The following is a 27254-nucleotide window of genomic DNA, read 5'->3' as shown; positions in this document are numbered from 1 at the left end:
GCACCAATCCTGTACATCGTCTCGACAATGTAACCAGTAGAATCGTTCTCGCACTTTTGTTAACGTCCTCTTTACTCCTAGATGACCTCCTGATACGCCATCATGCATTTCACGGAGAACATCCGGTACTCTCGTTCTTGGGACAACTATCTGAAGATGGAACTCTCTGCCGTTGGTCTTCTCCCATTTCCGGTAGAGTATTCCGTTTTGAAGTATCAGGCTGTCCCATTGCGCCCAGTACGCCTTAGTGACAGCGCCAGTGGGTGCAACCTCACTCCAGATTGGTTTTTCATCACCCCGTTTCTTCCATGTGATGATGTGCCGAAGGTCGTCATCTGTTTCTTGAGCCTGCCTCATAGCATCATTCTCCCATGGGCCCAAAGGACTTGTTTTCGTTAACTTTAATGTTACTTCATTAGATTCCTGCTTAACACAATGTTTGCAGTCTTCCGGACACGGCCTTCGCGAAAGTGCGTCGGCATTCCCATGTGCCTTTCCGCTGCGGTGTTCCGTCTTGAAGTCATACTCCTGGAGTTGTTCAATCCATCGAGCTACTTGGCCTTCTGGGTTCTTGAATTGTAGTAGCCACTTCAAGGCTGCGTGATCAGTTCGCAGTAAAAACTGTCTGCCGATGAGATACTTGCTGAAATGTTGTAGCGTCTTTACGACAGCCAAGAGTTCTCTTCTTGTCACACAGTAGTTTCTCTCTGGCTTAGATAAAGATTTGCTGAAATATGCAATTACAACTTCTCTTTCACCCTGTTTTTGAGATAACACCCCTCCAATGGCCGTGTTGCTTGCGTCCGTGTCGACTATAAACTGACCTTCAGGTTGTGGATACCCCAGGATTGGTGTTTCACACAGATGTTTCTTTAGTTTCTGAAAAGAATCTTCGGAAGTCTCGTCCCAAATAAACTGTCGTTTATCTTCTGTCAGCCGATGTAATGGCTTGGCTATCTCTGAGAATCCCTTAACAAAACGCCTGTAGTAGGAGCATAGGCCAAGAAATGCCCGCACTTCGGTTTTGTTCTTAGGGGTTGGCCAATTTTGGACTGCTTCTAGTTTCTCCGGGTCCGTCTGAATTCCATCACTGGAGATAACATGGCCGAGATAGTTCACCTTACTCCTGAATAAACGACACTTTTTCGGATTCAACTTTAACTTGGCCCCCTCTATTTTGGCGAAAACTCGTTCTAAGTTTCGCAAATGGTCCTCGAAGTCGCGGCCAACAATGATGACGTCATCCAAGTAGACTAAGCAAGCCTCTCCAACTAAGCCTGCCAGTACACACTCCATGAGTCGCTCAAATGTGGCAGGTGCGTTGCACAATCCAAAGGGCATGACGTTAAACTGCCATAGACCTTTACCGGTGGAGAACGCTGTCTTCTCTTTGTCTTTTGGATGAATTTCCACCTGCCAGTATCCAGATTTCAGATCCAGGGTCGAGAACCATTTCATGCCACTCAAGGTATCCAGAGTGTCGTCGATTCGAGGTAATGGATAGCTGTCCTTCTTAGTGACATCATTGAGACGTCTGTAGTCCACACAAAATCTTGTGCTGCCATCTTTCTTCTTCACTAATACAACTGGTGAGCACCACGGACTTGCAGACGGTTCAATTATCTTATTCCTTCTCATATCCTCCAAAAGGCCTTCAACTTCTTTTTCCTTTGCAATGGGTATCCGTCTTGCTCGTTGACGAATTGGGTTCTCGCTTCCGGTATCTATCCTGTGCTGAACCATCGACGTTCTTCCAAGGTCGCCTTCCTGACTGGAGAAGATATTCGCGTGGCGTTGTAAAAACTTCTTAGCTTTCATGCTCTGCGAATAAGTCAGATTACTCTTGCAGTCATCGAGTAGCTCAGTCACTATTCCATAGTTGCTGGGGTTTGCTGAGTCTGAGCCTGTGATCGAATTACACTTTCTCATCCAGACAACTTCCTCGCACTTTCCAATGACATCACCTTTGTTCAAGCAGAACTCGCGATCACCAAGATTCAAAACTCTGACCACAGCGTTACTGCTTCCACTAACAAGGGTTCTTGCCGTCATCAATTTATGCGCTGATGTCTTGGTAGGTGTGTCTTCGATTAACACGCATCTGTTTGACTTCTTCTTTCCAGCTGGCGGTAGTTTCACCAGCACCCGAGCTTCCGCACGTCCAGGTATTATGACTTTCTTTACACATTCAACTTTCCCGCAGGCGCCTCCAAGGATGAAAATTTCTTCTTCGCCACACTTGAACACTCCGTCGGCGACATTAATTCTGCAGTTGTGCTTCTTCATGAAATCCAAACCCAAGATGCAATCATCCATAATCTCAGCCACGATAACGTCATGAGGGTATGAGGATCCCCCTACATTAATCGTAACTGACATTTCTCCCAGGACGGGTATCGGCTGACCGGAGGCAGTAAGGAGCCGACAGTTAATTCTCCTCTTGTGTCTTCTTGCGGCTTTTACCAGATTTGGGTTCACTATCGTTCTAGAGGCTCCTGTATCTAGAGTCATTTTGCAATCCGTCCTGTTAATAGTCCCCTGAATCACAAGACTGTTCCCGCTGCATGCTTGGGAGATAACAGTTATCGGGGCTTCCTCCGTGTCAGCCTGCACTCGCCCCTTAGTCCTGGCTTTTATTCGTTTCCCTGATCCCGGGCAGGGAACGAGGCCCCTTGCTTTTTGCAGCTCCTCCATTTGTTCCAGACGTTCCTCGAGCATTTTCATCCTTGCCATTTGGGTCTCTTTCTGCGGGCAGTTAAGCTGAAGATGGCCCCTCTCGCCGCACTTGTAGCACATGGCTCCAGAACTTCTCTTCGTAGGAGCCTTAACCTCCTTGACTTCCTCAGAGACCTCGCGGATCTTATATGTCTGCCGTATGTCACGCCGAACAGCCTCGACCTCTAAAGCATGCGCCAATGCTTCCTTAAGCGAGGTGTGGTGACGTAGCCTCACTGCAGCTCTGACCTCCAGGTCCCTGATTCCGTCGACAAATGCTTGCACAATATTCGTGTCGACCATCTTGGCGTCAGCTCCTGGGTGTGCCTTCTTGACGAGTTTTTCAATTTCCAACGCCCATTGTTGTAGTCCTTCTCCTGGGCGTTGGACTCTGTCACGCAGTTGGGCACGGAACACGTGCTCCAGGTGTCGCTCCCCGTATCTGGATTCAAGTGCCTCCATTAGGTCTTGAAACCCATTTCCTGTATGCGCTTCTAGGACCGACAAAGCTTGCCCTCTGAGCGCAACAGTGAGAGCGGTCAGGCGTTGTTCATCATTCCATCCATTGGCAGAAGCAACAGTCTGGAATTGCTGACGATAAGCATTCCAAGAAGTAGTGCCGTCGTATGGTGGCACTTTTACTCTTGGCCCATGTGCCACTCCAGAATTTCCACTACACGTCGCGACTCCTGTGGTTTCCAGGCGCACTACTTTTTTCTGTAGTTCAGTGAGGCCGGTTTTCACATTTTCCACATCCACTCCCAACCCGGTAACGCGTTCGTCCATTACGTCGACGTCTTTACGAAGCTTATTCACCGTGTCACTAACATCCTTTATAGCCAAAAGGGCTTTTTCTTGGAGGTCCTTTTGTTGCTCTTGTGACTCCTGCAAAGCGCCGAGCTTGCGTTCTTGTAACTCTTGCAAAGCGCCGAGCTTGCGATCATGTGACTCTTGTGACTCTTGCAACGCGCTGAGCTTACGGTCTTGTGCCTCTTGCAAAGCACCGAGCTTGCGGTCTTGTGCCTCTTGTAAAGCGCCGAGCTTGCGGTCTTGTGACTCTTGTAAAGCGCCGAGCTTGCGGTCTTGTGACTCTTGTAAAGCGCCGAACTTGCGGTCTTGTGATTCTTGCAGAGCCTGAATTAACTCAATTAGGCTTTGTAATTGGGGAGCCACCTGAGGGGCCGCAGAAGCTACGGGCGATGCATGGTGGCTGGAGCCAGTAGGCAGGGGTTGAGCAGACGGAGCTCGGTGGGCGGAGCTAGTGGGCGTGGCCTGAGTGGGCGTGGCCTGGTGGGCGGAGCCAGTGGGCGTGGCCATGCCCAAAGTGGGCGGAGCCTGAGGGGCGTGGCCAGTGGGCGTGTCCCGGTGGGCGGAGCCAGTGGGCGTGGCCATGCCCTAAGTGGGCGGATCCTGAGGGGCGTGGCCAGTGGGCGTGTCCCGGTGGGCGGAGCCAGCGGGCGTGGCTTCAGCCAAAGTGGGCGGAGCCTGGTGGGCGTGGCCAGTGGGCGGAGCCATGTGGGCGGGGCCAGTGGGTGGGGCCTGTCCCTCAGTGGGCGGAGCTTGGTCCCCAGTGGGTGTGGCCTCCGCAACTCCTCTCTCGGAGTCAATGGCAGCAGCTCGCTGTGCCCTTGTCCTGACACTCCCCTTGAAGTCCTCTCTCGGAGTCAATGGCATCTCCAAATCGCACTTCTGACACCAGTTGTTACGTGCTAGGGTTCGAGGATTTGGAGAGAAAGACCTGGTGACTCTCTTGAAGACTTTATTAACACTGCACTAAACACTAGGTCACAACACTTAGCACTAAGTCCAAACACAAATCACTAGGTCCAATCACTAAGCACTATCACTGTCCTAGGTCGTAGCCAAGTCGCAGGTTTCACTGGTTCACTCACTATTGATCACTCCGAAATCGCCTCGAAGATCGCTCGAAAGGAACTGACTGGCCGGGCCTGCCTGCGGCTCTTTTTATATGGCGAGACGAATTCCAGAAATTTCCCGATTCACGTAAACAAGTAAACAACCGTGGGAAATTTCTAGGCGGCTCGGGCATGTACCACAATAAAACTGCCGTCCTTGCGATAAGTGCAGTAAGTTGAATTTAATTTAGACCTTATGGACTCAGTCATAAGGTCTAAATTCAAACACGCTAACAAATAAAGGGTAAACACGTAAACAAACATTGGACCTTTTTAGAAGGTTCGAGTATGTACTTGCGCACCACGTGTCCGTATACCATGTACCGTAACAATACTTTTTAGTTCATATAAGTATAATCTTAAATGAACTAAAAAGCATTAATTGCTTATAATTGCTTATTTTTAATAATTGCTTCAGTAACAAGTGCAACAGTATGTCAAACTTACTGGCACAAATAAAGTTGGGATAGCTCCTTTAACCAAAATAGTATTTATTCTAATTTTTCTTTAAAAATTTTCAATGAAATGTTTGCTACATATTGTTGAATTTTTCTTGGGATTCCAACCAACACGCCCAATTAATTTCAGCCATTTTCCTCTTATTAGAGGATCTTGAGGGAATCTGTAAAACAAATGATTATGATATATAAATATAAACCTTCCTCTAGTTTTAGAGTCACTCTATATTATAGTAGTTATATTATATTAGCTATATTATACTATACTATATTATATTAGTTAAAATAAGATAATATGTCCTTTTTAGTCCGGCCGCACATTTTCCGAATTTCTGATCACAAAAATTCGGACGCCCCGCCCCGCTCATACATTTTGACACGTCAGAAATTCTTTTAGTATGATGGGTCTACAACAAAATGTATCAACAGAGTGCGTTTCGCCGGGCGTCCGAATTTTTCTGATCAGAAATTTCGGATAATGTGCGGCCGGGCTTAAGGTGATAAATATAAAGGTAAATGATTTTTAATTTTAGTTTTATGTTATTGTAAAATATCGATAAGCATATCGATAAATTTGATTCAAGCACTAGCGTATATGTAAAAAATTTTGATGAAAAATTTTTCTTCAAAATTTGTGTAATATAAGAACAATAGTACCTTTAGTTACGCAAAATATGAAAGTAAAAGGGAGGATTCACAATATTTTATTTGAAATAGAGAACTAAAGACAGAATATAGCAAAAATAAACAAATCGTAGCAATTAGGACATGAAGATTAATTACCTGTGAAATGTATACTTTTCAGGATTATTCTTATGATTTACACTGTAAACACTTACAGCACAAGTCACCATTTTTAAATATAATAATATTTATTAAAAATACAAACAAATTGAACAATATATTGGAAATACCGAAGGGCATAAAAACGACTGACGACTTTTGACGACCTGTCAAATAAAAGTGGTTACAATTTTCATTAGACTGCCTCTCTCTTTTCATCTTGTTATAATTCCATAAAGGATTTTCTTCTCTCTCGCACTCTTTGTTGGTCTTTAGCATTATAGGTTTATGGTTAGGACATATCAAGAGAATCCACGATACGTCACTGGAATCATTAAACGCTATCAAAAATTTAGGTGTAGATATAAGTACATGGGATTCTCTACTTGTACATATTATGAGCCAAAAACTTGACGCCGACACATACAACGAGTACGTATCATTATTAAAGCAACCGAGGGAATTACCTAGTCTAAAGGAATTTCTTGATTTTCTTGAAACAAAATTTACGGCACTAGAGACTTCACGGAAAAAGCAAGAAAATCCGACGGCGAAGCCTAGTGCAAAATATACAGTCATATAATTTTAATCATAATTTAACTCAAGACAATCGTTTTTAACCGACTTCCAAAAAACGAGGTTATATAATATTCGACTGTGAATATTTTTTTTTTTTGTATGTTTGACCACTACTCCGCCGTTTGTGAACCGATTTTCAAATTTTTTGTTTTGTTATATTAGGTTTCACTCCAATTTGGTCCCATTTTCACAAAAGTGGTGATCTGATGATGGGATCCATGAGTAATCGAGGGAACTCCTCAAAATTTATATGGAAACATATGGTGATTTTAGTTTAATGAGAAGCATCCTAAGCATATGCTACCAAAACGCAAGATTTTGCACCAAGGTATGCTATGGTTCCGAAGATACTAAAAGAACTCTAGATTCCTTATAGATACAAGTTTGGGGGTTTAGGCGTTGTTTTAAGAACTGAAAGCATATGCTACTATGCAAATTACATTCATCATCATCATCATCACTACCATGTCAGGGTCACCAATGTCACAACTCACATGGTTGTATAATATGGATTCAATATACACACAACACCATAAAATATCATCAGTCATCACGTTATGTCCTTATTTATTTGGTACATTTCAAAGCGATTTTAATACAAAAAAAAACAAGTTCAAGTACCACAAAATGAACATAAGTAACAAATTCAACCTTTACTCCAGAGCGTAAGGCACACATTTGGGTTGGACTGAAGGAAACGGGGCACTATGGAAAAAAGACTTAGAAAATTTTTTCGTAAAAATTTTAACCTCTTATAACCACCCTTTTTGAATATACCAATCGATAGGGGGCGCCAAGGGATACAAAAAAGCTCAGATAAACTTTTCTCAAAAATCAACCCCTGTCGAAAGACAGGCCGAAATGTGACCCTCGTTAGTACGGAGAAATCCTTAGAAAATAATTAAGATTGAGTACAGAAATAGTTGAGGTTTAGCCGAATTCGGAAAAAGGCACTATTAGATAGGAAAAATTATTTAATACTTTTTAGTTCATATTAAATAAGGATGTTATTATTGTTTTTACCTTAGAAGTCGGTTTTAATTTTTTGTTAAAAATAATAATTACAAGAAACCAACATATTTTTCGCAATCGAAAGTATCAAGTAACCGAGTCAATAAACCTGCATATCCGGTAAAAACAGCTTGTTATTTTTGTTCAAACCGCGGACATGGTTTATATTATTACGCAAAATTTCTAGAACTATCTAGATAAAGGATGTAGCGTCCTTGATTGATTACTACTCCTTTTACTTGATAATTAATAAAACGATTAACTGAAAATATGAGCCGGGTGTGCGAGTACGCGCGATCGCCTTGATTGATCGATGCGAACTGATTTTAATAAAATATTAAGTAATTACGCGAGCGCGTCCTAAACGCTGACTTTAAAAACCCTAAAACTGCTTGATGTACGACATGGATCGTACAGCACTGCTAAGTGGAATTATAGCTATATAAATAAATAAATACATAAGAGTGCATTGTATTATAATATGATACAATGCAAATATTAGGTGAGCAATTATGATTTGTGACTTGCGGGGCCATTGCTTCTACCACTAAGACCTCGCGAGCAGAGCATACACAAATTTATATTTTATGTATTATGGTGAAATAAGTTTTTTTTAATGTTGGCAGTCATGAATACAAATAAACCTACATTACCATTAATTGCTAGACTGTGTAAGGAGTCAAAGAGGATGAACGCTTCACCTTGAGGTCTTTGTGCCGGGGCAGCGCGTCTCGCAGCGCGATGAGCAGGAAGTCGCTGAACTTGTCGCGCTCGTGCACCTCGTCCACGAACACGTGCGTCACGCTCGCCAGCGCGCCCTCGCCCGCCATCAGCGTGCGCAGCAGCACGCCGTTCGTGCAGTACGTCAGCACCGTGCGCGGGCTTACGCGGGACTCCAGCCGGATCTACATTATTTCATAATTGAATAATATATCCTATTTTAAGTGTCCGACCGAAGCTTCGGCTTCTGCTTCGGCCGCCTTCGGCCAAAAAAAACACCTTCGGCAAAGCCGAAGCTTTGCCCGTTGCCGAAGGTCTGAGCAACCGTCGAAATTGAACGAAAGACTGAGAGAGACCGTGAGAGAGCGACGGACCGGACCTTCAATATTGAAGTTTTGAAATAATTAATTGTAGCTTGTACACATATTGAACATAACTGTATTTTAAATAGATAAAACCGACTTCGAAATTATACGTAATTGAGAATTAAAACTCCGTATCTCCAAAACTACTAAACCGATTTTGATGAAACTTGCACTATTCCCTAAGTTGAACAATACCTATAAGTACAACAAAATAAGAATTACTTTCTTTTCTTTTCAATCTTGTAATCTGCTATCGACGTCGTCATAATCAGATATTTTGGCTGTTAGGATTTTTTATAGGGGTATTTCAGCATTTGCCTCCTAGTAGAGTCTAGTGGCGTTGGTCAAGTTCTAGGATTTGCCATCTTTTTAGTCTTCTTGTTTCCTTTTCAGGTTGTATAAGGTCTCTGACCAGTTTGTTTGTGTGATTACTTAGTCTTTCCTTGTATTTAGCACAGTACCTGCTTACTTCTTCATATTTTAGTAGTATTCGTGTATTTCACTGGTTCTGGCAAACCATGGTGAGTTGGAAATTGATCTTAGGATTTTATTTTGCAGTCTTTGCAGAATTTCTAGGTTGGAATTACTAGCTGATCCCCAGAGCTGAATCCCAAATGTCCATATGGGTTTTATTATGCATTTGTAAACAAGAATTTTGTTATTTAAACTTAATGGTGATTGTCTTCCACCAGTATAGTCTTTTACATTGAAAGTCTGCTTCTCTTCTTTTTGTTTGTCATATGTTTCTGATATGTTTCGCCCATGTTAGCCTTCTATCTAAGTGAAGTCCAAGGTATTTTACACATTTTTCTGTTGAATTACTGAAATCGGAATGGTAGTTCCAGAGATATACGAACACAAACATAAAAACATACATACATACATACACTTGTAATTTGGCACATTTGTTCAGACGCTGATACAGATTACAGACATACATATACGAAAATTGGGCAGTTCTGGAAATATTACATACATACGCGTCGAATTGATAACCTCCTTTTTTTAAGTCGGTTATAAAATTAATTACTGAGAGTCGAGCGATTAAATATTTTTTTAATGAAATAAGGGGGCAAACGAGCAAACAGGTCGCCTGATGGAAAGCAACTACCGTCGCCCATGGACACTCGCAACATCAGAAGAGCTGCAGGTGCGTTGCCGGCCTTTTAAGAGGGGATACGCTCTTTTCTTGAAGGTTTGAGGGTCGTATAGGTCCGGAAATACTGCCGGTGACAGTTTGTTCCAGAGTTTTACAGTGCGCGGCAGAAAGTTACGCGAGAAACTCACGGTGGAATTATAAATCTTCGGCTTCGGCCAAAAATAGACCTTCGATCGGACACTACTTATTTTATATGAAATAAGGGGGCAAACGAGCAAACGGGTCACCTGATGGAAAGCAACTTCCGTCGCCCATGGACACTCGCAGCATCAGAAGAGCTGCAGGTGCATTGCCGGCCTTTTAAGAGGGAATAGGGTAATAGGGGAAGGTAGGGATGGAAAGGGAACGGAATAAGGGAGGGTAGGGAAAGGAATAGGGTAGGGGATTAGGCCTCCGGTAAACTCACTCACTCGGCGAAACACAGCGCAAGCGCTGTTTCACGCCGGTTTTCTGTGAGGACGTGATATTTCTCCGGTCGAGCCGGCCCATTTGTGCCGAAGCATGGCTCTCCCACGTCAAAAAATTAATAATTATTAAGTTTTACTGAGAACTAGACGACGACCGCAACACCGTTAAAGTATCCTATGTCCTTTCCCAGGACTAAAAGTATGTATAATTGTATATACATACCGAATTTCATCAAAATCACTCATTCACACTTGTAATAGTGTAGTAGTATGGATTATTTATTTATATAGATTTTTTTATAATTTAATTCAATTCAAAATATGATAGCAGAACAATAATGCCACAAAACGTCAGTAATCGACCAACATGGTACATGTACATACAACGTTACACAAGAATAGATGTATACCTGGTATCCGACCGACTGTCCGATCTTCTCCTGGCGCTCGTGCGCGACCCGCTCGGCGACGGCGACGGCGGAGATGCGGCGCGGCTGCGTGACGTACACGCGCGCCGGCTGCCCGCGCGCCGCGCACTGATCCAGCACCAGCTGCGGCAGCTGCGTCGTCTTGCCGCACCCCGTCGCGCCCGCCACTATCACAACCTGACTCACCACAACTTTAACACTTGTATGATTACGATTAACAAATCTACATTAGCGTTACATCTATACATATAATTGTACATCGTTAATTCCTTACTAGAGGATGCTCGCAACTCCCTTGCACCACAATTCCTTTAACTCGAACCGTTCATTTTTCCGTAATAAAATCTTTTATATGTACTTACTCGGGACACAAACTATTTCTATATTAAATTTATCCTTATCGATTTCAGCGGTTTAAGAGCAAAATGTTAAAGGGAACCGAACATTTTCTCTAACAATATCTTGTAAAGTTAGATAAACTTTATTTAAGTGAGATGATGATGATAAATAAATAAATAGTACCTGGATGACCAAGCTTTGCTCGGTATAGCAAACAATCATTGACTTCGTGTTACTCAACAACGCCATCTGCTGGAATAGCTTTAACTGTTGTTGTGTCGTTAAAGCAATTAGTTGCTCACAAAATAGTATTTTTATTCGCCAATAGATGTCAGGAAGAGTCATATTTTTCAGTTTATCGATTATCGAAAAAACACTAATAAAAAGACATTTTCTAAAAAATGATACCTAGCTAGATCGATTTATCGCCCCCGAAACCCCCTATATACTAAATTTCATGAAAATCGTTGGAGCCGATTTCGAGATTCCAATTATAAAAAAAAATATATCCATACTAATATTATAAATGCGAAAGTATCTCTGTCTGTCTGTCTCGCTTTCACGCCAAAACTACTGCACCGTTTGCAATGAAATTTTGTACACAGTTATTCTAGAGTCTGAGAAAGGACATAGGCTACATTTTGATGTGGGAAAATATCTTATTTCCATGAAAATATCGATGAAAATTAATTCGCATTGCGCGTAGCCAGCGTTCATCCCGGGGGTCCTGGGTTCGAGTCCCGCAGGCGGAACAAAAAGTTTTCAATGTTCCTGGGTCTTGGATGTGTATTAAAATAATATTTCAAAAATCTTAAATATATTATTTTATGTATAATATTATAAAAAATCCAGAAATATATCGATGCAATGAACATTTTAGTTCTAATACGACTCAACAGATGGCGTTTTATTTTTTACTTCATTGTAACATAGAACTAATCATACTTATAATTAGTTATTATGTTTTTGTTTATAGTTTTTAATACGTTAGAATAATATGTTTAATAATATTATCACTTGGTATAAACTTGGTAAAAGATTAGAGATGATTTTATTGATATGAAGAACAACCATAATTAGATTTTGGTTATTGATCTTCATATATATATATATATATATATATATATATATATATATATATATATATATATATATATATATATATATATATGTCGTACGATGATTTGATAAATCCGTGTTTTCGCGAAATCCCTAGAATTTTCGCGAAAATTCGATTTATCAAATCATCCTACGACATCGTAAAATGATTTGATAAATCGAATTTTCGCGAAAATTCTAGGGATTTCGCGAAAACAATCATCCTACGACATATATATATACAAGAATTGCTTGTTTAAAGATAAAAGATTAGAAATGATTTTATTGATATGAAGATTAACAACCATAATTAGATTTTGGTTATTGATCTTCATCTTTGTGGTTTGTACTCTTGATTTTGGACAATTTAAAATAAAGTAACATAAGAACCTGTACAAACAGGCCGTCTTACCGCAGTTTCTTCCAGACAACCTTAAAATAATATAAAACAAAGACTTATGGCAAAAAATACTACATATAATACGTGTTACTATAATATATAATATAATATTCATATTAAAGATACATAAAAAATAATAAACTACACAAACTTTACATAAATATATTAAAAATGAAAGAAGTAGAATGCTACTCAACATGACAGTTTTAGATAATACTCTTTTACTCGTTTTTAAAAAATATTAATTGTTGGTGATCTTTGGATGGTTTCGGGAAGAGTGTTCCATAAATGTATTGCAGATATGGTAAAAGAACAGTCATAGTAAGCAGTATTATGGGAGGGAAAAGCAAGAGTGAGTTTGTTGGATGAGCAAAGAATAGGGTTTTTATGTCCAAGGAAGGTGAATTTATCGTTTAAATAGTGTGGAGAATTTGCATTGAAGAGAATATTGTATAGGAGATGTAGAATGTGAGTATTACGACGCATCTTGACCGGGATCCACTTCAATTTGACACGGTGTTCCGACACATGATCGTATTTTTGAAGACCAAATATGAAGCGGATACACAGGTTTTGTAAGCATTGGATAGAAGATACGAGCTGTTCACTGAGATCACAGTAACACACATCAGCATAGTCTAAGATAGGAAATAATAAAGTTTGAACTAGTGTAATTTTAGTTGGGATAGAAAGACTAAGACGTCTGAGGGAAGCGGTGGTGGCAGTCAGCTTTTTGCGCATCCTTAAAGTTTAAACAAACAAAATGCTTAAAATGGCAAGTTAAGCTCTGTATGGCTATTAAGTATTATGTTGCTTTAAATATAATATCAAAATCATTGTATACCTGGTTCTGCCATATGGCATTTATAAGCTCCGCTCTCTGCTCATAAACTGGCAGTTTCTCCCGGAACTTGATGAGATCTGGATTGTAAGTCGTGTTCGGAATCTGCAAAATCAATGTGGTATTCACAAAGCACATGGAAAACAGTATGCATTCAGTGTAAGGACATAATGTATGAAATAATGGTTGTCACCAACCTGAGCTACCCCATTGTTCAACTGTCCCAGAGCTTTATGAGCGAGCTGAGGACTTCTCTCCTTTTCAGGACAGCAGCTGAGATCGTCTTTCTCTTTACTGGTGATTGGAAATGCATTGTATAGTTCTGCTATACTACATCTCATGTTAGAGTCCAAGATCAGCTTAGCGTCATTTTGAATAATAGTTGAACCCAAACGCTTGTATATTGTTAGGTATCTATTAACACCTACAAAAACATGAAAAACATCCAGACATAATCATATTAAGAGTAGCCCCGCAACTAGTCCTAGCTGTTTAAAATGCAGGTCTTTAGGATAGTGACTAAATAAAACACACACACAATATCAACTATTATGATTTATGGGATAACCAAATACAGAAGAGAGATAAAAAAATCTTACCTTTTCCTCTAGATTTTGACTTTAATCCGAGCTTAGCAACGGTTTCATGGATGAAGCCTCGCTCTTGAGCCGACAAAAACGTCGGGAATTTTAATTCTGTTTCATTTTCGTCACTCAAAAATTTATCCAGTTGTATTTTCAGCGCTATACTCACTGACTCCGCAATCGGGAAACGCTTATTACCAAAACTCTTTTTATTCTTTTTGGAACTCATGATAATATGTTACTCATTTATCGTGTTCTAAAAAACCATTTGTTTTCGATTTTTAATGAAAAAGCGGCCAAATGTTTAGGACTTAGGTAAGTACCTGCACAGATTACTAGTATATATGGTACCTGTAACCTGACTGACAAATTATCAATTATGACAAACACAGTTGTCAGAACTATGAGATGTTTGTTTGTAAAAGGCGAAAGAATACGAAGCTATGAGTCTATCATTTGACGCTACAGGCGTTTGTCTATGACACCTACTTTTCTTTATTTAGCATCTACACACGAGCGGATATGCCATTTGGTACGCAGCAGGAGACACGCGGTAAAGGTATATAGGTCCGTACCTAACTTCACTGTGTATAAAATTGAGTTTTGACTTTTTGACGATTCACTCGTAGGTACCGTCAAATCTAAGGCCCCATCCCCACTCGCGCGCGAACCGAAATTCCTGCGAAGCATGAGTGAGAGATCCGATTCGCATATGTTTCGCACTTCGCGGCCCGTTCCCCGATTGTTGTCGGTTTTCTGTACCGCGACAAAGAGATTTTTTTTAATCTTGTTTTTAATAAGGGCTTTTGCCATACAAGACATGCCAGCATTGTTTAGTGAACAGAATATAATTAATCCTACTTTATACTTTATTTCTTTATACTTTATATACATTATTTACTTTAAAATAATATATATTATTATAAAGGCGAAAGTTTGTTTGGATGTATGGATGTATGGATGTTTGTTACTCTTTCACGCAAAAACTACTGAATGTATCTTAATGAAACTTTACAATAATATAGCTTATACATCAGAATAACACATAGGCTACGATTATAACTAACTTTCAAAATGGGGGAGGTGTTATGTTTGTTTTTTTATATTCAACGATTACTCCGCCGTTTGTGAACCGATTTTCAAAATGTTTCTTTTGGCGTACAGAGTGTCATCCCAATTTGGTACTATACTCACAAAAGTGGTGATCTGATGCTGGGAGCCATTACTAATCGAGGGAAATCCTTAAAATTTATATGGAAACATGTGGTGACTTCGGTTTCGTGGGAAGTAGTCTAAGCATATTCAATCAACAAGTAAGATTTTGCACCAAGGTGTACCATGATTAGATTGGGAAGGTGCTGAGAGAACTCCTTTGCATTGCTTTAAGAACGGAAAGCATATGCTACTATGCAAATTATATTCATCATAACTACCATATTATACCTTATAAAGTTATATGCATCCCATGATTATGAGCCTATTATGACCCATTGGTACTTTTCATAGTCATTTAGATCAAGATTCGATTTTGTCAAGCGATTTAAAAAATATTTATTTGTTTGATTGAACACGTTAATCACAGGAACTATTGGTCCTATAAAAAAATATTTTAGTGTTAGATAGCTCATTTATCAAAGAAGGCTATAGGCTATTTTATCACGCAAACTAATAGGACCGAAGAAACAGAGGAAATGTGGTTAAAAGGGAAAATTATTAGCAAGGGTTTATCTCACGAACTACTAAAGCAATTTTGTATGTTATTTGGCACAGATATAGAGTAGACTACGTGAAGAGAGATAAGCTATTTTGTTGCGAAAAAATGTACGATTTCCGTAAAATTCCTAATAATTTACGCGCGGGACATCTAGTTTATAATATAAAGTAAGATAAATACGGCTCAAGAGCGCAAACAATAGTGCGTCAAGAAGTCAAGAAATCAAAAAGTGACAACATTGCGAACATGTCGCGAACTTTGCGAGTGTGGATCAGTAAATTTGGCAGAATGCGCGATACGCAGCGCGCTTTCGCGCGCGAGTGTGGATCGGCAGTTACAGGTAGGCTAAGCGTTACCAATTAAACTGCCTATTAATCCCTGCCTATTAATAAGTAAATTTATTGATTTAAATTTTACGCCAAATTAGAGATTATTTCAATTAAGTATAGGTTAGGGCGAAGCCAAACGAGCGTAATTTGTGAGTTGTGTACTTGTGTGACTTGTGAGTCGCAGAATTTCTACCGGGCAGAATTTTGCTGCATTCAGTTTCATAAAAGGTCCTGTTCGATTCACACGAGCGTAATTTTGTGAGTCGTGATTAGTATGAAAAAAATTCTGCCCGGCAGAAATTCTGCGGCTCACGGGCACTAATTACGCTCGTTTGGCTTCGCCCTTACTATCCCAATGTAAACTCCATAAGGTCTAATGGAACCAAAATAAAAGTAGGTGTGCCACATTTTAGGCCCTTTTCTTTTTCTCATCTATATAAACTAGAGATCGCCCAATGGTCGAAATTCGACCTTACTTGCAACGACCTTAGGACTACTACCTATATTTTGTAATAAATAATATACAAAAAACTTAATAAAAAAGCTTTTATTATATAGTCTAAAAAGAAGAAAATGAACTCCTTAAAAATTTTAGCTATTAATTATAATCCTCAATATATTATACAATTTGCATGATAATAAAAGCTTGTCGCGCGATTTGTAAATAAACCATGGTTCACTCGGCGTAAACGTTAACTGAGTAAATTGATATTATATTTTTATTTTAATAAATTTATCAAGTACTGATAGATTGTTAAGTCTCGCGACAAGCTTTTAAAATCATGCGAATTGTATTATATATATATATATATATACATATATATATATATATATATATATATATATATATATATATATATATATATATATATATATATCGCGCGCGAAAGCGCGCTGCGTATCGCGCATTCTGCCAAATTTACTGATCCACACTCGCAAAGTTCGCGACATGTTCGCAATGTTGTCACTTTTTGATTTCTTCACTTCTTGACGCACTATTGTTTGCGCTCTTGAGCCGTATTTATCTTACTTTATATTATAAACTAGATGTCCCGCGCGTAAATTATTAGGAATTTTACGGAAATCGTACATTTTTTCGCAACAAAATAGCTTATCTCTCTTCACGTAGTCTACTCTATATCTGTGCCAAATAACATACAAAATTGCTTTAGTAGTTCGTGAGATAAACCCTTGCTAATAATTTTCCCTTTTAACCACATTTCCTCTGTTTCTTCGGTCCTATTAGTTTGCGTGATAAAATAGCCTATAGCCTTCTTTGATAAATGAGCTATCTAACACTAAAATATTTTTTTATAGGACCAATAGTTCCTGTGATTAACGTGTTCAATCAAACAAATAAATATTTTTTAAATCGCTTGACAAAATCGAATCTTGATCTAAATGACTATGAAAAGTACCAATGGGTCATAATAGGCTCATAATCATGGGATGCATATAACTTTATAAGGTATAATATGGTAGTTATGATGAATATAATTTGCATAGTAGCATATGCTTTCCGTTCTTAAAGCAATGCAAAGGAGTTCTCTCAGCACCTTCCCAATCTAATCATGGTACACCTTGGTGCAAAATCTTACTTGTTGATTGAATATGCTTAGACTACTTAGATATTATATTTTTATTTTAATAAATTTATCAAGTACTGATAGATTGTTAAGTCTCGCGACAAGCTTTTAAAATCATGCGAATTGTATTATATATATATATATATATATATATACATATATATATATATATATATATATATATATATATATATATATATATATATATATATATATATATATATATATATATATATATATATATATATATATATATATATATATATATATATAATTTTTTTTAGCAGCGCTGTTAAAAAAAAAATCGTGAAATCACTGTTGTAGAGACCGCGCGATTAGTTTACTTTAGCTACTTTCATAGCATAATGTCTTACGGCATCCTCTTATATATATATATATATATATATATATATATATATATATATATATATATATATATATATATATATATATATATATATATATATATATATATATATATTGTATATTTTTTACATTGGATTTAAACGTCAATGAGTGCGCGGAAATTATGACAAACACATTTGTTTACTGTGCCGATGTAGCCTTGGGTCGTAGACCTCGTAAAAAAGATCACAACTGTAAATGGTGGAACAGTAATCGTAAATCTGGCCTCGACCGTTCGGATGATAATTATATAATTAGTTTAAATAACCTACGCATTTCAAGGTCACGCTATCGTGCCGCCGTTACGTTAGCGAAAAATAATGTGCTGAAGAATGCCGCGAATAGACTGGATAAAGAGGGTCCCTGGTCCTCTTTATACCACGAGCTTAAACCCAGTAGCAGTAATGAGCCAAGCTTTTTCTCAAATATTAAAATTAACAACTCTTACACTTGTAGTTTAGAGGAAACGGCGAAGGCATATCTAAACGTTCTCATCCCAGACGACGAGCCCTCCTTGGATGATGAACACCAACGCGACATTAGGAGTAGAATGTTAGACCCCATTCATACACCGGTCTCAGATTTACCAACTTCGGAGGAGTTTATTAAAATAGTAAACCTTTTACCTATAAAAAAATCTGCGGGTGAGGATAAAATATCGAATATTATGATAAAGCAAGCATGTTTAGCGGCCAATTCATCGATTCAATATGTTTACAACAGATGTATCGCAGAAGGTATATTTCCAAAAATTTGGCGTTCCGGTTGCATAAAATTAATACCTAAAGCGGGAAACAAACCTCCTGACGACCCAAAATCTTACCGTCCGATAACGTTACTGCCTTGCTTAGGTAAATTACTAGAACGTCTCATCGTACCTCGCCTGCTTCCTGGTGGCCCTAAATTTCATAGCCATCAGTTCGGTTTCACCGCCGGGAAATCGACTGTTGACGCGGCGTTAGAAGTAAGAAAAATAGTTAACTTGTCGGAAACTAAATATGTGGTCGCCATTTCATTAGATATTTCCGGGGCCTTCGACCATGCTTGGTGGCCGATGGTGCTATTAAAACTAAAAAATCGAGGGTGTTACTGTAATATTTATTCCATAATACATTCTTACTTTTCTAACGGTCAAACTAAGCTTCGTCTAGGACATTGTACACACGCCAAAGATTTAACTTGCGGCTGCCCTCAAGGATCGGTAATTTCGCCTAAATTATGGAACATCGGATTCGACGATTTGTTAAGTCTTCCACTTCCACCGCTTTGTATACTAGTTGGTTACGCCGATGACGGGTTTCTTATCGTTCAAGCAAACTCGCGTTCCAAAATTGAGTCTAAAGCCAACAGTAGTCTTAATTTAATATCTGACTGGGGTAAGCGTAATCGTCTGAAATTCGCCGCGCAAAAAACTTACCAAATTCTTTTAAAAGGATCCCTTATATCTTCCCCTAGCATCAAACTTGACAATATTAACGTTAAACGCAAACAGTCACTCTGTTATCTTGGTTTTTACTTAGAAAATAAATTTACATTTTTAGAACATATAATTCAAACCGGTGAGAAAGCGAAACGCAACTTTTACTCCTTTACCAAAATATCTACGTCGACATGGGGCCTCTCATTCAAAACCTTAAAATTAATTTACACTGCTACTTACCTTGGCAGCATTTGCTACGGGGCCCCCGTGTGGGCCGACAGAGCAACTATCGGCGCGGCTCGTCGCAAGTTGCTACAAAGCCAACGTCTTGCTCTTATATTCTTGTGCAAAGCTTACAGAACCACAAGCACCGAAGCCTTGCCCGTGCTAGCCGGAGTTTTACCCGTTGACCTTGAGATTCAGCGTCGTGCGACAATGTACTATCATAATAAAAACATTGACAACCCGTTTTTTTTAAGCGCTCGGGATAAAATTAAAATAGCAAGATTGTTTGAACCTTTAGAAAACTCTTTGCAAAGCCTAATCTCCGAATGGCAGACGCGATGGGACTGTTCCACCAAAGGGCGACATCTTTATAATTTTTTCCCTAATATTCGTGAACGGCTATCCAAACATTGGATGGATATTGATCACTGCGTTTCTCAATTCCTGACCGGTCATGGAAATTTTAAGGCCAAACTCTACGGATTTAATCTAGTAGCATCACCCATGTGCGAGCGATATATATATATATATATATATATATATATATATATATATATATATATATATATATATATATATATATATATATATATATATATATATATATATATATATATTGTATATATTTTTTTTTTTTTACGGGCTTTGGCCCACCACACATTCCCACCACTGTATCTCCTGTGTCGCCAGGATTGACAGCGGTATCCAACCACGAAAACCCTTTGATATGATCTCAGGGAGCCCGAGGGACATGCTAAAGCTGTCTTGGGACCCGCAACGAAATTAATCAGAAGAAAATAGGAGGAGTAGGAAGAATTCCAGATTCCCTCCCCATATAAAGCGGGAGACAGCACAAGGTTGCAGTGACCGAAAGTCAAAGAACTGGAAGGGGGAAGCACCACGGGAATAAACGTTAATAATAATAGTGACTACTACGCTAGAGCTAAATTAATTTATTGTGTTAGACTGTTGCCAGTAGTAATTGTGACAAAAACGCTTGAAGGCACGGAAGTTCCTAGCGCTGTCCACGAGATCACCGTAGTATGCGACACCAGATGTACAGAGTAGGTTGTTTAGCATTGTAGTTCTTTCGTCCTGCCAGAGACTGCACTCCCAGAGAACATGATGAGCTGTTTGTTCAAACATGTTGCCTTCGGTCGAGCACTCGCACATGGGTGATGCTACTAGATTAAATCCGTAGAGTTTGGCCTTAAAATTTCCATGACCGGTCAGGAATTGAGAAACGCAGTGATCAATATCCATCCAATGTTTGGATAGCCGTTCACGAATATTAGGGAAAAAATTATAAAGATGTCGCCCTTTGGTGGAACAGTCCCATCGCGTCTGCCATTCGGAGATTAGGCTTTGCAAAGAGTTTTCTAAAGGTTCAAACAATCTTGCTATTTTAATTTTATCCCGAGCGCTTAAAAAAAACGGGTTGTCAATGTTTTTATTATGATAGTACATTGTCGCACGACGCTGAATCTCAAGGTCAACGGGTAAAACTCCGGCTAGCACGGGCAAGGCTTCGGTGCTTGTGGTTCTGTAAGCTTTGCACAAGAATATAAGAGCAAGACGTTGGCTTTGTAGCAACTTGCGACGAGCCGCGCCGATAGTTGCTCTGTCGGCCCACACGGGGGCCCCGTAGCAAATGCTGCCAAGGTAAGTAGCAGTGTAAATTAATTTTAAGGTTTTGAATGAGAGGCCCCATGTCGACGTAGATATTTTGGTAAAGGAGTAAAAGTTGCGTTTCGCTTTCTCACCGGTTTGAATTATATGTTCTAAAAATGTAAATTTATTTTCTAAGTAAAAACCAAGATAACAGAGTGACTGTTTGCGTTTAACGTTAATATTGTCAAGTTTGATGCTAGGGGAAGATATAAGGGATCCTTTTAAAAGAATTTGGTAAGTTTTTTGCGCGGCGAATTTCAGACGATTACGCTTACCCCAGTCAGATATTAAATTAAGACTACTGTTGGCTTTAGACTCAATTTCGGAACGCGAGTTTGCTTGAACGATAAGAAACCCGTCATCGGCGTAACCAACTAGTATACAAAGCGGTGGAAGTGGAAGACTTAACAAATCGTCGAATCCGATGTTCCATAATTTAGGCGAAATTACCGATCCTTGAGGGCAGCCGCAAGTTAAATCTTTGGCGTGTGTACAATGTCCTAGACGAAGCTTAGTTTGACCGTTAGAAAAGTAAGAATGTATTATGGAATAAATATTACAGTAACACCCTCGATTTTTTAGTTTTAATAGCACCATCGGCCACCAAGCATGGTCGAAGGCCCCGGAAATATCTAATGAAATGGCGACCACATATTTAGTTTCCGACAAGTTAACTATTTTTCTTACTTCTAACGCCGCGTCAACAGTCGATTTCCCGGCGGTGAAACCGAACTGATGGCTATGAAATTTAGGGCCACCAGGAAGCAGGCGAGGTACGATGAGACGTTCTAGTAATTTACCTAAGCAAGGCAGTAACGTTATCGGACGGTAAGATTTTGGGTCGTCAGGTCGTTGTTTCCCGCTTTAGGTATTAATTTTATGCAACCGGAACGCCAAATTTTTGGAAATATACCTTCTGCGATACATCTGTTGTAAACATATTGAATCGATGAATTGGCCGCTAAACATGCTTGCTTTATCATAATATTCGATATTTTATCCTCACCCGCAGATTTTTTTATAGGTAAAAGGTTTACTATTTTAATAAACTCCTCCGAAGTTGGTAAATCTGAGACCGGTGTATGAATGGGGTCTAACATTCTACTCCTAATGTCGCGTTGGTGTTCATCATCCAAGGAGGGCTCGTCGTCTGGGATGAGAACGTTTAGATATGCCTTCGCCGTTTCCTCTAAACTACAAGTGTAAGAGTTGTTAATTTTAATATTTGAGAAAAAGCTTGGCTCATTACTGCTACTGGGTTTAAGCTCGTGGTATAAAGAGGACCAGGGACCCTCTTTATCCAGTCTATTCGCGGCATTCTTCAGCACATTATTTTTCGCTAACGTAACGGCGGCACGATAGCGTGACCTTGAAATGCGTAGGTTATTTAAACTAATTATATAATTATCATCCGAACGGTCGAGGCCAGATTTACGAAGATTATTAATTTTGCGCCTGGCCCTTCTAAATTCTCGACGAAGATTAAGAAGTTTACTGTTCCACCATTTACAGTTGTGATCTTTTTTACGAGATCTACGACCCAAGGCTACATCGGCACAGTAAACAAATGTGTTTGTCATAATTTCCGCGCACTCATTGACGTTTAAATCCGGCCGAGTGAAGTCTCCGGCATGAGCGGTAATGAGGGAGCGGAATAATTTCCAATCGCCGTTCTTAACATTGTATTTATAGTCATTAGAATTGACTACGGTATCACTCGGGACCGCACGAGAAAACTCGTACACCAGTAAGCGGTGATCACTACATGACGCATCGGGAAGGACACGCCAATTCCTAATCTGGACGTACGCGCTAGATAGCGTGACGTCAATCGACGATTCGCCCGTAGGGCTACTAAAGGTAGGTGGTGCATCGGGGGTGTTATGAATATGGAGGTTAAACTCCGCAATAAAGTCTTCTACAGCGGTACGTCGGTCGCGGTCAGTGTACCTAAGCTGGCCGTGCCATAAGGGTGAGGATGCATTAACGTCGGCGCCTATAATGATTTTATTACCCGCAAGAGATTGTAATACGCATCGAAGTTGATGTAAATGGGGGCTTACGGAATCCGAGTACTGAAAGTAGCAGCTTACAGTGTAAACTCTAAACTGAGGACCCGATACCTCGGCTACCGCACAGTGCGACGTCGAAAGGTTAGTTAAGGCCGTGATTGAAAATCTGGACTGAGGTGTGTATATACCCGTGCGAGCTAGGTTATTCATTTGTATCATTTTCGACCGAGACGACGCGAGTTGATATTGTTCTTGAACAAGTACTAAGTCCAAATTGTAATCAGAAACTAACTTTTCTAGCTCTAAAGTCGCGTGCTTGTTATTATGGAGGTTTAACTGTCCTATATTTAAACTATCCATACCTAGTTGTTAAAATGAGTTGCTCCATTTTAGTCTTATACGTTGGACAGTCAGGGGAGCCCGTGGAGTGGTCGGAGGGTTTTTTATAACGAAGGCAGCTACCACAAACCGTTTTAAAATTGTCTTTATCTTTGTTGGGGCACGATAGCGAACTATGTTTTCCTGCGCAGTGATAGCAGCACGGATTAGGATCGCGACAGAATTTAGCGACGTGTCCATACTGTTGGCAGTTGCCGCAGCGGACGAGCTCGACGTCGTCCACGAAGCGACACATCGCCCAATCGATGAAAAGTTTTTCTTTTGAATCGATCAGGTGTTTACGCACTACAGGGTCTACTTCAATGCCTATCCATTTCCTGTTGTTATAATCTTTATTTAAAATACGACGCCTTACTATTTTTGTTGTGCGCAAAAATTGTTCTTGTGACATACCTATTAATTTCGCCGTTTATATTTTGGTTGTAAAGTGCGAGTAAGAAATTATCGTCCGTCATATGTTGCGGTACATCTTTTACTAGAATACGCGGGTTACGTCCTTTCGGCGACTCAAGTCGCAGACCGGCCGATTTGAGTGCTTCCACCGATTTTAATTTATTGACTTGCGACTCGCTAGTTAGTCGCAAGATCACACCCGAATTGGCGGTTTTTTTGACGCCGTGAAATTGGAAGCCGTCGGCCGGGTTGATGACTTTCATCAGAGCTTGTTTAGTCTCCGATGACGATTTTAATTCCGCCGATTTTTCTTGTGTCGGATAGGCAATAACGCAAGGAAGTGGTTTTCGCGTCTCGACTGGCGGCACTGACTTAGCAAGTCTTAATTTAAGCGCGTCCGAGTAGGAGGCAGAAGGCGCGGCGGAGACTGGTTGTATTACGGGATTAGTTTTAGCGGCCAGTAATTCGCGTTCCATATTGGCTACCTCGGTTTCCAAGGACGAGTTCTTAATAGCGAGGAGTGAAACGATTGTAGTTATTTTTTGTGTCATACTCATAATTTCTGACTTATTGGCAAAATTATTGCGACGAGATACGGTATCGTTTGCGAACTCATTAATCTTTGCTAAGTATGAGCTGGCTTCGCGGACAAGCTCGTAATAATTGCAAGCATCGTCGGATGCGCGACAATGACGTAACGGGGGACAGCTGCGGCTCGTCCCTAGTGGGTTGGTGACGCTTCTCCACGGGTGACAAGGAGGAAGGGGATAATTCCGACAACAAACGTTTACCGGACGAGTATGTCGGAGAACGAGGAGTTTTGTCACTTCTATTCTATTATATTCTATTATATTGTATATATATATATATATATATATATATATATATATATATATATATATATATATATATATATATATATATATATATATATATATATATATATACATGTATGATTGGAATCGATTGGAATCTCGGAATCGGCTCCAAATTTAAATGAACAGTTAAAGAACGTTTGTGTGCTAAAGCGTATTATAAAGACAATGATTTCTTCGAGGACAGCACTGGGAATAGGGTGACTCCATGCAGGTTACTTTTCTTTTATTTTTGTTACATAGCTGTACGCAATTATGAAAAACTCAAAGCAGATATGTTACTACCGCGCGCGTTGTGAAGATTCAAATACGGCCCAATTGGACCGTCTGTTATTTAGTCTGCATCGAGCGCAGTCACGAACGTGCCGCGTCTTGTCTTACCTAAATAAATTGAAAATTACGTCGTGCGTGTTTCGAAAATGTACCAATTATGCATCGAAAGTAAACAAAACACATGGAATCTCTTACCACATGTCTTGATTGCAGTAAATACCTCGATTATTTACATTTTCAATTATTTTTTTGAACAATCTGGAAAAAATCAAATTTTCGTCATAGAGTCTGGCTAGCGAAAGATGAGACTGGCTTTTAATTCCAAAACTGATTAAGGTAACACTGTCATTAACGTCAGTGTCACCTATCCTATAGCATCTGTTGTTTATGTGTCAAAGTGAAAAATATTTCTGTGGTTTACGTGATTTTCTAATTTAAACGTGACGAAAACTTTGAAAAGAGATTTGCGAAAACTGATTTTAGCTATGATTAGTAAATACGAACAAAAAAGAAGTGAAAAGGATGCAATTTTTAAACAAAAACAAGATTGTTTACATGAAATATCCCAGTGCAATGGTAAGTACAGGTAAAAGATTTTGATACTTTCAATTACAATTAATTAAAATCATTATTATTTAACATGTAATTGAATTTATTGTTTTGCAGGTAACATGAATGATGCAAAGGATTCAGTTATGCAAGTTAAAATATCAGGTATAAATAAATTATGAGATATTATTTTCCAAAAAGAGTGTTTAAAGACAAAATCAGTTCCCTGATGAGATTTCTTCTTAGACCGGTAAGACCCTAACGTTACAAAAAAAATACCTGAAAGCAACCTTGTTAAAGGACTGCACGGCAGTCCTGCCGTGAATGGGCCTATTTATTGAATGCTAACTTTATTTATGAACATATTTTCAGATGTCAGTGTTTGTACCCTAAAAAGGATTAAAAAAGAATGCCACAATAACAAAGGCGTGTGAATACGGGAGTTTGGCTGGGAGGTGTTAATGCATCCGCCGTATAGTCCTGACCTTGCACCTTCAGATTTCCACCTGTTTCAATCGCTGCAGGATTCCTTAGGCAGTGTCAGGTAGACATCACAAGAGGACTGCCAAAACCACTTGTCGCAGTTTTTTCATCAGAAGCCCCAAAATTTTTATAGCAATGGGATCGTGTCCCTACCAACAAGATGGCAAAAAGTTGTCAAACAAAATGACACCTATATATTTTAGTCAATTGTAAATAAACTTTATTAAAAAAACATTCCGAATCTTTATATAAAATGCGAAAAAAAAAATCCGCAACTGATTTTCTGTGTTGTTTTTTCATCTCCCCTTAATCCTTGGTTTTTAATCAACTTGCAAGGGGGGGTTATTAGTTTCAGGCATGTACATGTATGTATTAGATAAACATATTTGAGTATAATTAATACAATCTACGATGCTTACGAGTAATAATATAATATAGGAAATTATTTAACATTTAAATTAAATTATATTTAAACTTAGAAACAGTAGTGACAATTTAGTTTAAGAAAATGAAAATAATTGTTTGGGTTAAATTATATTTTGTAATATATTTCATGATGTACGGTAAGTATTAAAGAAGAAGTTTTAATACTCCGACAAAAACATGCAAGAGTTAAAGTTAGTAAAATAAAATTTAAGTAAACAACAACAATAAACTTATTCTTGAAATGAGTTATCCAAACTAAAATATAATAATATTGTCATAAATAATCAAGTATCAAAACTATAATTCCGACTATAGACAAGGTTGCCATACGTAGATTTTTTGAATTTGCCGCCTTTTTCCAGTCTCAACTTTCGCCCAGCGTTGCCAGAATGTTACTTTTGTAACATTTTACGTTACTTTTGACCCTTGCATGTTACATTCATGTGACATGACTACAGATGTTACTTTTACGTTACTTTTGGTAATTGAAAAAAAAAAGATGTTTGAAACCAAAAATGCGAAAACGAAACACACTTAGTTTTATTGAGTTTTGTCGTTACAGCTGACAATGCTTTGAATGAACGTGGCGAAAAAAGCAACTAACGCTGCCATCATACAAAAACAGATTTTTGACAGTTCTCCTTTATCAGCAGCGCCCCCGCCCACGAGTCTGACTCGCTCATAAAGGGTT

General features: G+C 39.2%; 1 protein-coding gene across 1 annotated transcript in view; it reads right to left on the bottom strand.

Annotated features, from left to right (window-relative positions):
- LOC121734491 (3'-5' RNA helicase YTHDC2-like) overlaps positions 1–14135 on the bottom strand; it is a 49487-nt gene extending 35352 nt beyond the window's left edge. Inside the window, exons 1-5 of the mRNA XM_042125103.1 lie at positions 13819–14135; positions 13417–13643; positions 13223–13324; positions 10524–10718; positions 8164–8367 (exon numbers count right to left, since the gene is read on the bottom strand). Coding sequence (XP_041981037.1) covers positions 8164–8367; positions 10524–10718; positions 13223–13324; positions 13417–13643; positions 13819–14032 — 942 coding nt within the window. The 5' untranslated portion in view covers positions 14033–14135. The remainder of the gene's footprint in view (positions 1–8163; positions 8368–10523; positions 10719–13222; positions 13325–13416; positions 13644–13818) is intronic.
- Between the last annotated feature and the right edge of the window lie 13119 nt (positions 14136–27254).

Source organism: Aricia agestis, chromosome 15 (assembly GCF_905147365.1).
Source record: "Aricia agestis chromosome 15, ilAriAges1.1, whole genome shotgun sequence".
NCBI classification, from domain to species: domain Eukaryota; kingdom Metazoa; phylum Arthropoda; class Insecta; order Lepidoptera; family Lycaenidae; genus Aricia; species Aricia agestis.
This window is presented reverse-complemented; position numbering and strand designations above follow the sequence as displayed.